Below are 12,945 nucleotides of genomic sequence, written 5' to 3' on the forward strand. Positions count from 1 at the left end.
CCAGAAAAGTCATTATACTCGAACATAATACATGTTCCAAAATTCTACAACTGATGGATGTTAGAGATATAGGTCTATAGTTCTGCACATCTGTTCGACGTCCCTTCTTGAAAACGGGGATGACCTGTGCCCTTTTCCAATCTTTTGGAACGCTACGCTTTTCTACAGACCTACGGTACACCTACATCGGATGGCATTAAAAAGAACAGCATTCCTGACTCTCAGTGCCAATGGAGATCCTGTGACATCATCGGAATTTATATTGCAGTGTTTCTGTTTTTTATTATGTCAGCTGTCAGTTATTCCTTAAGGCACATATCTCTATCACATCAATGATGTGAGCGGTCTGTTGGCTCAATATCACACTATTAACTTGTCCTGAAATAGTTTCAGCCATAAGAAATGATTTCAGCGACAGTTGTCTAATAATGTTGGCATGTCGTTGCTGTTATTTGTTCCATTAACACAGTGGGAAGTAGCTGAAATCCGTGTGAGTGCGGGTTTGTAATGCTGTTTATGTTTTTTTGCAGTGTCTGCAAGCATATCCGACAGACGTCCACTCAACAGCTCGTCACCTCCCCTGGCGCCTTCCACCTCACCGTAGTCTGACTGCAGGCGTGACAGTGAAATGGCTTCAGTGTCTGAGCACAGTGGACTGTGCCACGCGGGAGAAGGCGCTGCAGTGTGGCGTACGAGCATTGACGACTTGCCTGAGGAGATACTGATAAAGATCTTCTCTCACTTGTCTTTCACTGAGCTAGTGGACGTGGTACGGAAAGTGTGCCGTCGTTGGAGAAAGCTGTCGCGAGATTTGAGGTTGTGGGCTGACAAGGAATACCATGTCGGGTAAGTAACCTGCTGGCTGTAACATTGTAAAACTGACGTGGGAACTTTGGATGTGAGCACACTGTCGGCACAACTTAGATCATTCTGCTTTTGTATTCAAAATGAGTTCCACTTTTAGAATCCTGTAAAGGAGCTAAGACCTATTTGATTTTGGTATATTTGTTAGATTGAGTGTGTTAGCTAAATTGGATAGTGTCATTTGGTGCACAGGTGCTAGTAATAAACTGTCTTCTTTTACTTCTTCGTTAGTCTTGTACCCTGTTCTGTTTGTGAACCAGGGTATATGCCATATTTTTACCTTTCTTGTCTACCCCTTTACTTCTCTTTGCGAGAATGTACCCATTCATTTTTTCTTGCCCTCATTTTTCCCTGACGGAGTTTCAAAACATTCCAAAGATCAGTGACTTTCTCTGCCGATTAAATATCTTTCTGCCCACCACCAGTTCCTATTGTGCTCTGGCGTAAAAGTCTACGATAGGGCCAGTGGTGTACTTACATGTTTAATGCAAGAAACATTTCTGTATGTTTTCCCCACATTACATTTTCATCTATCCGTACTCCTAAAAATTTAGTGACACGGGTTTTCTTTATCTTACACTGCCCAAGTTCTGTTGTTATGTGGCTCCTAGTTTGTTTTATGTCTGAAGTCTACCGAAACTCTTTCTTTGTCATTCACAATTAAAATGTTATCCATAAACAATACATTTCATCTTTCTGCGCTACTGTGACTGTCTTCTGAAGGCCAGCATCATTCATAGCTTTAACAGACAGATTGGTGTCATCAGCAAACAATATTGTACCTGCTGCTGATACATGGCTTGGCATGCCATTTATAAATATTAAGAACAGCAGTGGTGCCAGCAGGGAGTCTTGTGGCACCCCGTATCCGACTCTTTGGTATTCTGATGAGTAAACTTTCCCTGTATCTTTACCATTTGCTGCCTGTTACAAAGATAAGATTTGAACCATTCATATGAATCCCACAACATAGCAATATAGCTCTCTCTCTCTCTCTCTCTCTCTCTCTCTCTCTCTCTCTCTCTCTCTCTCTCTCTCCCCATCTCTCTCTTTCTTTCTTTTTAAAAAAATACATAAGACATGTTGAAGACACCTCCCTATCCCCCCCCCCCCCTGGTCATGATTGATTATATAATGAACTTTTCTCTGATCAGGAACTCTTTCAGGCTCTTGACGCATCAAACAGTGTGGCCTCAGGCCCTGGTTCAGTTCATCATCCAACATGTGAATGTTACTCAAACCTGGCCAGAAAGTATTTTTGCTTTTCAGGGTCAAGATAGTATCCCTATCCTTAAACCAGGCAAAATCCAGACATCCACTGACAGCTACTGACCGATTAGCCTCATCAGTGTGCTCTGAAAACTGCTCGAAAAGATGGTGGCCTGACGGTTGTTCTGGTTTCTCGAATCACTGGGCCTTTTGTCCCCCAGTTTCCAGGAGGAACAATCCTCAATTAACCGTGTGGTTAGGTTGGAAACAGCAATCTGATGGGGTGTTTCTAAACGGTGAAATCTCATTGAAGCCTTTTTTATCTCCATGAGGCATACAACACTGCCCAGCATGATCACATTTTACTTAACCTAAATGACAGGGGCTTTCAAGACGCCCTACTGATTTTTGTCAGCTTTTACTCCACTGATTTTTTCGTGTTACAGTCGGTACACCACTCAGAGTGCACGGGTCCAAAAAAATGGCAGGGCTCCATGCATTTCACAACCTGTCGTACCTCTCGTCACACTCACATTGTTTCAACTTTTGCATTTGTAACAGCTCCCAGTCTGTAGCCTTCACCAAACAACAATTTCAAGGTGTATCCACGGAGCCTCCACTTGGACCCTTTCCCGCGACCTCCAATTCTCTTCGACAAAAATGTGAGACACGCATTAGTGTCGTCCTACCGCAGTCCGTCTGGACCCAGAACTCGACTTGTGTACTTAGTGCCGGGATGTTGTTGCACAGTCTCAATTTTTGGGATTCCTCTTTGATAAAAGGCTGACACAGCTGTCCCATATTTGTTAACTAAAGAGTCACCCGCACGCGTAAGCTTAAACCTCTCCACTTCCTCGCCCACACCTCTCGGGGAGCGAATCATCCTATTCGGCCTAACTCCGTACGTACCGGGCCACAGTTTCGACCTAACTGGATGGTGGTCACCAGGTTTATGCTTCAGGGGTACCTTCAAATTTGAAATGACTGCACCGAGTCTGTCATCGTGGAATAAGTCGAGTCACTGGCACCAGTCCACAGCTCGTCGTATAGTGGCTGCCTCTGGGCTCCAGTGTCCCGGGTTCGATGCCCGGACCGGTTGCAGATTTTCTCTGCCCGGGGTTGGGTGTTTGTGTTATCCTCATCATTTCTTCATCATCATCATCATCATCATCATTTGTGATTGTAGCTAGATTGGGTTGTGTAAAAATTGGGACTTCGTGCGGGTGCTGATGACCACGCAGTTGAGTGCCCCACACACCAATCATCATCATCATCATCATCATCATCAGACCACTTCATTGAGACCACTTCATTGAGACCACTTCATTGAGACTACTTCCTTTGACACTCTGTGATATAGCATGGTTCTCCTCTCCCATCTGCTAAGTTTTGAATATCTGCTGATAGCAAATTTTTTTTCTTTCCTATAATTTTCTACCATGTTTCCAGTACTGTTTTGTAAGTCATATATGGCACATGTATTGCTTTTGCAGAGGTGTAACTGGGCTTTCTCCATTTAGCTTTGTCGTTTAGTTTATTCTTCTCACTACGCTGATAGCATTGGTGGCATCAGTTTGGCTGTGGAAGGTGTTGATTAAGTATTACAATCGATTGGGGTTAACACCATAGTTCGATACGTGTGAAACTTGGTGAGCTAATCGGCACAATTTAATTTAATGACCCATACCAACAGAATGCTGAGCATTCTGACTTTTATGGAAAGTACTTTAAATTACCAGGGACAAGACAGTTGACATTCAAATACATCAGCAGCCCCGTCTTCCATTACAAATTTCATCATGTTGTTGTTGTGGTTGTGTTGCATCACCCGACTTAATTAGACTACATTCCATTATCCTTGTTTTGCTTTTGTTGATGTTCATCTTATATCCTTCTTTCAAGACACTGTCCATTCCATTCAACTGCTCTTCCAAGTCCTTTGCTGTCTCTGACAAAATTACAATGTCATCGGCGAACCTCAAAGTTTTTATTTCTTCTCCATGAATTTTAATACCTACTCCGAATTTTTCTTTTGTTTCCTTTACTGCTTGCTCAATATACAGATTGAACAACATCGGGGAGAGGCTACAACCCTGTCTTACTCCCTTCCCAACCACTGCTTCCCTTTCATGTCCCTCGACTCTTATAACTGCCATCTGGTTTCTGTACAAATTGTAAATAGCCTTTCGCTCCCTGTATTTTACCCCTGCCACCTTTAGAATTTGAAAGAGAGTATTCCAGTCAACATTGTCAAAAGCTTTCTCTAAGTCTACAAATGCTAGAAACGTAGGTTTGCCTTTCCTTAATCTTTCTTCTAAGATAAGTCGTAAGGTCAGTATTGCCTCACGTGTTCCAGTGTTTCTACGGAATCCAAACTGATCTTCCCCGAGGTTGGCTTCTACTAGTTTTTCCATTCGTCTGTAAAGAATTCATGTTAGTATTTTGCAGCTGTGACTTATTAAGCTGATAGTTCGGTAATTTTCACATCTGTCAACACCTGCTTTCTTTGGGATTGGAATTATTATATTCTTCTTGAAGTCTGAGGGTATTTCGCCTGTTTCATACATCTTGCTCACCAGATGGTAGAGTTTTGTCAGGACTGGCTCTCCCACGGCCGTCAGTAGTTCCAATGGAATATTGTCTACTCCGGGGGCCTTGTTTCGACTCAGGTCTTTCAGTGCTCTGTCAAACTCTTCACGCAGTATCATATCTCCCATTTCATCTTCATCTACATCCTCTTCCATTTCCATAATATTGTCCTCAAGTACATCGCCCTTGTATAGACCCTCTATATACTCCTTCCACCTTTCTGCTTTCCCTTCTTTGCTTAGAACTGGGTTTCCATCTGAGCTCTTGATATTCATACAAGTCGTTCTCTTATCTCCAAAGATCTCTTTAATTTTCCTGTAGGTGGTATCTATCTTACCCCTAGTGAGATAGGCCTCTACATCCTTACATTTGTCCTCTAGCCATCCCTGCTTAGCCATTTTGCACTTCCTGTCGATCTCATTTTTGAGGCGTTTGTATTCCTTTTTGCCTGTTTCACTTACTGCATTTTTATATTTTCTCCTTTCATCAATTAAATTCAATATTTCTTCTGTTACCCAAGGATTTCTACTAGCCCTCGTCTTTTTACCTACTTGATCCTCTGCTGCCTTCACTACTTCATCCCTCAAAGCTACCCATTCTTCTTCTACTGTATTTATTTCCCCCATTCCTGTCAATTGCTCCCTTATGCTCTCCCTGAATCTCTGTACAACCTCTGGTTCTTTTAGTTTATCCAGGTCCCATCTCCTTAAATTCCCACCTTTTTGCAGTTTCTTCAGTTTTAATCTACAGGTCATAACCAATAGATTGTGGTCAGAGTCCACATCTGCCCCTGGAAATGTCTTACAATTTAAAACCTGGTTCCTAAATCTCTGTCTTACCATTATATAATCTATCTGATACCTTTTAGTATCTCCAGGGTTCTTCCATGTATACAACCTTCTTTCATGATTCTTAAACCAAGTGTTAGTTATGATTATGTTGTGCTCTGTGCAAAATTCGACCAGGCGGCTTCCTCTTTCATTTCTGTCCCCCAATCCATATTCACCTACTATGTTTCCTTCTCTCCCTTTTCCTACACTCGAATTCCAGTCACCCATGACTATTAAATTTTCGTCTCCCTTCACAATCTGAATAATTTATTTTATTTCATCATACATTTCTTCAATTTCTTCGTCATCTGCAGAGCTAGTTGGCATATAAAATTGTACTACTGTAGTAGGCGTGGGCTTCGTATCTATCTTGGCCACAATAATGCGTTCACTATGCTGTTTGTAGTAGCTTACCCGCATTCCTATTTTCCTATTCATTATTAAACCTACTCCTGCATTACCCCTATTTGATTTTGCTCACATTATTCATCATAGCTACTGTTAGATTATGACTTTTGATTACTTATTTTTGTGTATAAAATGATATGCAGTATTGATTAATTGATTTAATAATTAATAATTTCATATAATTTACCCTAATTTGCAGTAGGGCACTGATGCATGTAAATAAGGGATCTACATTGTGTGAAAGTAATAGCACCCAAGTATTTTTCTGAATTTCTGACCAGCAACATTTTCTGTGAGCCAAAATCATATTAGTTCTTGTAATATAAGAAAATCAGAAAAATCCAACCTAGCCATTTTTAAACCACAATGTAGCCTCCAAAATAGCAGTTTGTTCTTGTGCCAGTCTACAAAGAGTCAGACTTCACCCAGAATTGGCAGTCGGTCGTTTGAAAGCTCACGAGTAAGACCTATGTCGGGAGCACCCCCAGTGTCAATTTGTGCCACTACTACGTGTGTTCGGCGAGCAAAAATATGTCCACTGACAACAGCAAAGCTCGAGACTTGGATGCTTAATAATTTTTGAGTGATTTCTGTAGCCTAAATTAATGAACATCTTTACTAAACTGTGTTGTGATTGAAAAATGGTAGGAAATGTTACGGTCATCAAAACTACCGATTGTTGAATACTGAAGCTCGTTATGGACTGGATTGAACTACCAAAGTGTAATCATTTCTGTAATAAATTACTACAGGGTAGTGTTAAAAAGGAACTGTGACTTTTTTGTGTAAATACTGACTGTATTTTGTACCACAGTCAAACAATTAACTTCACCACTGTTATTGTAGATGTCGATCTGGTTTTGTGGGCTAGTAAGTTTTTGTAATTGATAAACGGGTCACTGTTCTTAACAGTTGAACTTAGTGAAGAATGCATGTATGTGTGTTAATGCAATCTAGATTATATGTACATTTTTGAGTAAACACCATCCCTCACTCATTTGGACTTTCAACTTCACTGATAAAAGAGTGATGATGCTACTGAGGAAAGAACTACAATAAGCAGGTCAGTTCTGCTTAAAGTCTTTGCTGAAGCAGAGAACTTACCTCTCCGTTTCTCACAGTACCAACTCCAGCTCACTTACGCAATCGCACTCGAATGTTTTCCTAATTGTCCAACTTATCGGATTCTTCTCGGATAAGGGGCACCGATCCACCCACCCTCGGGGGTGATTAACAGTCGGAATGCACCTGGAGGTCCCCCACGTAACTTGCTCAGAATGTGCACACCGTGTTCTGCCCCCTCCGTTAGCACCCAGACCACGAATTGAGACCAACCTGCATCATCCCTGTTATCTTTCAATGTCTGTTTTTGTCAGTTCATCAGGAGTATCAGGATGGTAGTAGCTCTGAAACCCCGAGTAAGGCAGGATATGCTTTACGCCTCCTGCTAACCCTTTTTTTTTTAAAAAGAAAATTGCTACCAGGAACATCTAGTGTTTTTACTGCAGAGCTGATAGTCATTAACAGAGCTTTAAGTTTTATAAAACAGACTTCTGTTGATGAGATCTTAATTTGTAGTGACCCAGTGAGCAGTCTCCGTGCTATTGACCGATGTTACTTTCGTCACCTACTGTTTACGATCTTTTCCGTGACCTCGGTTGCAGTGCCTGCTCAGTTGTCTGTCTCCGGGTCCCAAGTCCAGGGAATGAACCGGCTGCCTGTTTGGCTGGAGAAGCGATTACCCACTCGACATTCACGTAGACAGTAGTGTGTGGAGATCTGCAGACCTCTGTTCACTCAGAAACAGAACATCTGGTGAGCTACTGTCCCTTTTAACAAACTCTACACTATCGAGGAGACTGCTGCTGTACCGCTGTAATGAATCTCCTATCCTACGTAGCACAGTCTTCCGAATTGTTCACCTCTAATGTTGGTGGACAGCATACGGTGGTTTTGAAGTGCTTTTGGGATGGTGCGGGATGGTTTGGCTGGTTCTGTGGGATTGTCAACACCACCATCTCTATCAGCTGCCACGGTCATACCTCTCCTACTCTGTTTTAATCACTTTCAGGTGTGGTTTGCCCTTTTTTCTGCCATACCTTATTTTGTGTTTTAGGGGCAACACTCCATTGTAGCCGAGACCTTCATTATTTCTTACCCTCCGTACTAGCTGTTGACAGAGTATCTGCTTAATAGGGTTTCACGCTTCCCCCAAGATAGTGGGTGCTGTTCCCCTCTTTAAGACTTCGACTCTCCGGAGAGGGGCGGCTGAGGAAGGGGAGACTCCCGCCACACGCCGAGCCCCGAGCGACACTCGCCCGCGCCCACCCACCTCTTGACGTCACTGTTGCTCTCACCTTATTTTCTTGTCGGCAGCCCATCTGATGTTCATTACGTTTATAGATTTATGACTTTTGCTATTTTGAATGTCCTGGCTAGGTCATCTTCTTCCTCTGTAACTTGGTGAGCCCATTATGTGGTCGGTGGGGATCGGATAGGAGTGAAGTTTCTGCCTCCACAAATGGGTGTGGGGAGAGTCCTCGTATGCTCTTATAATTTTGTATCTGCCCAACCCGTAGACATTTACCTCTCTTTAAATTAATTCTCAGCTGTGACAGAATGTCTGCAAGGTCGCCACAGGCTCTGGAAATTGGGGAATATCGGGGAATTTTAAACACGTCAGGGAAATTGGGGAAATTTGAAAAAACACTAGAAATACTCATTTTTGTCTCGGTATGTGAAATGGTTTGTTTACTGATGTGTCGTGCACCGTCGCTGAGCACGTGCGCCTCTTCCCTACTCCCTCATTGCTGCTGCTTCTCTTCTCCCCTTCCTACTGTTCCCATCAGTTCGCAGTCGGTGCTGCCGACACTTCTTGCCGCCAGCCTAGCAGCTGCCGACGAGAGGCGTGGAGGTGTGGGGAGTGGTTTGTTCGGATCTCATTCTGAGAGACTGCAGACGCAGTGGCCAGAGCTGGCAGCCCTGCGTACGTGAGTTGCGTCTTAGTGATTGTGTGAATGCGTGTGGGCTCATGTTTGGCTGTGGCTGAAAATTTAGTTGTGAGAGTGTGATTGTCTTTTCTACGTGCCCGTTCTGGTTCAGCGATCGTCTTTACGGTGACTCGCTACCTATCCTCATTATTATCGATTCTCGGAGTATTCGTACGGATCGAGCACCGTGGCCTCATTTCGTCGACGCGCTGTCTGTGACTCTGAATAGCTGGCCACACGAGTGGATTTCCGTGACGACCTAAAACTGCAGGCCATTTCTGCGAGTATCTGTAATGTGTCTGGCCTGCCGTTCAGTTTCCACTAATGTGCAGGCCCTGCCTGTTTGATCTAGTCCCACTGATCTGCCTGCAGGCCAGATCTGCTTGTGTGTGGTGTGATGCAGCAGATTTTCACGGTTTATCCTCGGACCCAGGTCTGCGGTGCTCCTCAGCAGACCGGAGGCCGTGGGCAATGGATTTCAGGAATTGTGACTGTCTCACCACAAGTACGTTGCACAGTGCGGCATTTTATAGACATTTTATTTGTTCTAGTACATTTTGGCACTTCAAAAGTAGTTTATATATCAGAAAAATTGTGGTGGTTGCTGGCAGCTTGTGCACTATGTACTCATGTATTTGTCAAAAGAAAAGTCACATAATACTCACTAGACATGGCCTGCACCTCAACAGGTATGGGAAGGGGAGGTTGGCAAAGCTTATACGTGACAGCATAGGTGGGGTTGGTGGGATCACTCGTGGGAAAATTCCTGCAGTAGTGGGTGTTAGAGCTGCACCTTTTTTAGATTGAAGTCAGCTGATAGGTATTCCTGCTTAAGGGAAGTTTCTCTAACAAGGGAATCACTTTTGACAAAGCTTAGGTATCCGAGTAATAAGGGAATTAGTATATTTCATCAAAATATACAAGGTATTAGAGATAAAGTTAGTGAACTGCTTATAGATGTTGACTCTGAAATTATTGGTATATCTGAACACTTCTTAAATAAGGAGATAATTCAGAGGCTTCCTTTACCAGGATACAGGTTGGCTGGCTGTTTTTCGAGGAGCTCTTTGCAGTGTGGGGGAGTAGCCATGTATGTGAAAAACGGCATCCCATTTGAGTCAGTTGATGTGTCAAAGTACTGCACTGAAAATGTGTTTGAATGTTGTGCAGGTGTGGTTAAATTTAATGGAGCTAAACTTGTAACTGTTGTTATTTATAGATCCCCAGACTCCGATTTCACAACATTTTTGCTAAAGCTAGAAGAGGTTCTTGGTTCACTTTATAGGAAATACAAAAAGTTAGTTATATGTGGTGACTTCAATATTAATTGTATAAGTGATTGTGCAAGGAAGAGGATGTTGGTAGACCTCTTTAATTCATATAATCTTATGCAAACCGTATTCTTTCCAACGAGAGTGCAAGGCAACAGTAGAACAACCATAGACAACATTTTTGTTCATTCCTCATTACTAGAAGGGCATTCTGTTAGCAAAAAGGTGAATGGCCTTTCAGATCATGATGCGCAAATTTTAACTTTAAAAGATTTTTATGCTGCAACATGTGTTAAATATAGTCATCAGCTGTTCAGGAAAGCTGATCCAGTTGCTGTAGAGACCTTTGTAAACCTTATAAAGGAACAAGAGTGGCAAGATGTTTATAGTGCTGATACAGTAGACGATAAATATAATGCTCTTCTCAAGACTTTTCTCATGCTCTTTGAAAGTTGCTTTCTGTTAGAACGTTTAAAACAGGGTACTAGCACAAACAGGCAGCCTGGGTGGCTGACTAGAGGGATAAGAATATCTTGTAGAACAAAGTGGCAATTACATCAAAACGTTAGAAACAGTCAAAATCTAAATGCAGCAGCCCATTACAAACAGTATTGTAAGGTGCTTAAAAATGTTATTAGGAAGGCAAAAAGTATTTGGTATGCAGATAGAATAGCTAAGTCTCAGGATAAAATTAAAACCATATGGTCAGTCGTAAAGGAAGTTGCTGGTCTGCAGAGACAGGTCGAGGATATAGAATCAGTGCGTAGTGGGAATGTCCGTGTTACTGATAAGTCGCATATATGTACAGTATTTAATAATCACTTTCTGAATATAGCAGGTGAACTAAATAGAAACCTAGTCCCAACAGGGAATCATATAGCGCTCTTAGAAAAAAGTGTTCCGAGACTGTTACCTGAAATGCTCCTCCATGGTACTGACAAGAGGGAGATTGAGTTAATAATTAAATCACTAAAGACCAAGAACTCTCATGGATATGACGGGGTATCTAGCAGAATACTGAAGTATTGTTCTATGTATGTTAGCCCAGTTCTCAGCCATATCTGTAACTTTTCCTTTAGGAGTGGTCGGTTTCCTGACCGATTAAAGTACTCGGTAGTGAAGCCACTTTATAAAAAGGGAGACATTGATAATGTTGACAATTTTAGACCTATTTCTATGCCATCGGTGTTTGCTAAAGTTATCGAGAAGGTTGTATATACAAGGTTACTGGAGCATTTAAATTCACATAATTTGCTGTCAAATGTTCAGTTTGGTTTTAGAAATGGTTTAACAACAGAAAATGCTATATTCTCTTTTCTCTGTGAGGTTTTAGACGGATTAAATAAAAGGTTGCGAATGATAGGTGTTCTCTTTGATTTAATGAAGGCTTTTGACTGTGTTGACCACAAAATATTACTGCAGAAGTTGGACCATTATGGAGTAAGGGGAGTAGCTTGCAATTGGTTCGCCTCTTACTTTAATAACAGAAAGCAGAGGGTAATTCCCCGCAATATTGAGAGTGGTAGTGATGTTCAGTCCCAATGGGGCACTGTTAAGTGGGGCGTTCCCCAAGGGTCGGTGCTGGGGCCACTGCTGTTTCTTATTTATATAAATGATATGCCTTCTAGTATTACAGGTGATTCAAAAATATTTCTGTTTGCTGATGACACCAGCTTGATAGTGAAGGATCTTGTGTGTAATATTGAAACAGTAACAAATAATGTAGTTCATGAAATAAGTTCGTGGCTTGTGGAAAATAATTTGATGCTGAATCACAGTAAGACTCAGTTTTTACAGTTTCTAACTCACAATTCAACAAGAACCGATATTTTGATCAGACAGAATGGGCATATTATAAGCGAGACGGAACAGTTCAAATTCCTAGGCGCTCGGATAGATAGTAAGCTGTTGTGGAAAGCCCATGTCCAGGATCTTGTTCAGAAGCTAAATGCTGCTTTATTTACCATTAGAACAGTATCTGAAATAAGTGACAGTTCAGCACGAAAAGTAGTCTACTTAGCATATTTTCATATGCTTATGTCGTATGGTATTATTTTTTGGGGTAATTCTTCTGATTCAAAAAGGGTATTTTTGGCTCAAAAACGGGCTGTTCGAGCTATGTGTGGTGTAAGTTCGAGAACCTCTTGTCGACCCCTATTCAGAAATCTGGGAATTATGATATTGCCCTCACAGTATATATTTTCTTTAATGTCGTTTGTTGTTAGCAATATTAGCCTATTCCCAAGAGTTAGCAGCTTTCACTCAGTTAATACTAGGCAGAAATCAAATCTGCATGTAGAATGCACTTTTCCTTGACTCTTGTGCAGAAAGGAGTGCAGTATTCTGCTGCATCCATTTTCAATAAGCTACCACAAGAACTCAAAAATCTTAGCAGTAGCCCAGACTCTTTTAAGTCTAAACTGAAGAGTTTCCTCATGGCTCACTCCTTCTATTCTGTCGAGGAGCTCCTGGAAGAGCTAAAAAATTAAGCAAATTCCAGTGTTACATTGTTGATTTTCTTCATTTAAACTTACGACTTGTCACCTGAATATGTTTTTTTTTATATTTCATTTTATCTGTTTCTAATATCGTGTTATAATTTTATGTATTGACTCGTTCCATGACCGTGGAGACTTCTCCTTAATTTGGTCCCACAGAACAATAAATAAATAAATAAATAAAATAATAGATGTAACACGATATCAAACATAGTAGAACCAACCTTTTATTGGCAGCCACCGACAGAGCTGGTTTACACAGTTCATCCCCATCTTACACACTTCT

The 12,945-nt window shown here is 41.7% G+C and overlaps 1 protein-coding gene across 5 annotated transcripts in view; it reads left to right on the forward strand.

Moving 5' to 3' along the window:
• The window catches only part of LOC124795065, a 104,210-nt gene that overhangs the window by 34,319 nt on the left and 56,946 nt on the right, over nucleotides 1-12,945 (forward strand). For 4 of the 5 annotated variants that reach the window (XM_047258870.1, XM_047258869.1, XM_047258873.1 and 1 more), the window contains exon 2: nucleotides 531-846. In XM_047258870.1, the coding sequence (XP_047114826.1) occupies nucleotides 629-846 (218 nt within the window). In that variant the 5' untranslated portion in view covers nucleotides 531-628. Of the gene's footprint in view, nucleotides 1-530; nucleotides 847-12,945 lie in introns of those variants that run through there. The other variant, XM_047258872.1, reaches the window with a different exon arrangement.

This window comes from Schistocerca piceifrons, chromosome 4, assembly GCF_021461385.2.
Source record: "Schistocerca piceifrons isolate TAMUIC-IGC-003096 chromosome 4, iqSchPice1.1, whole genome shotgun sequence".
Lineage (NCBI taxonomy): Eukaryota > Metazoa > Arthropoda > Insecta > Orthoptera > Acrididae > Schistocerca > Schistocerca piceifrons.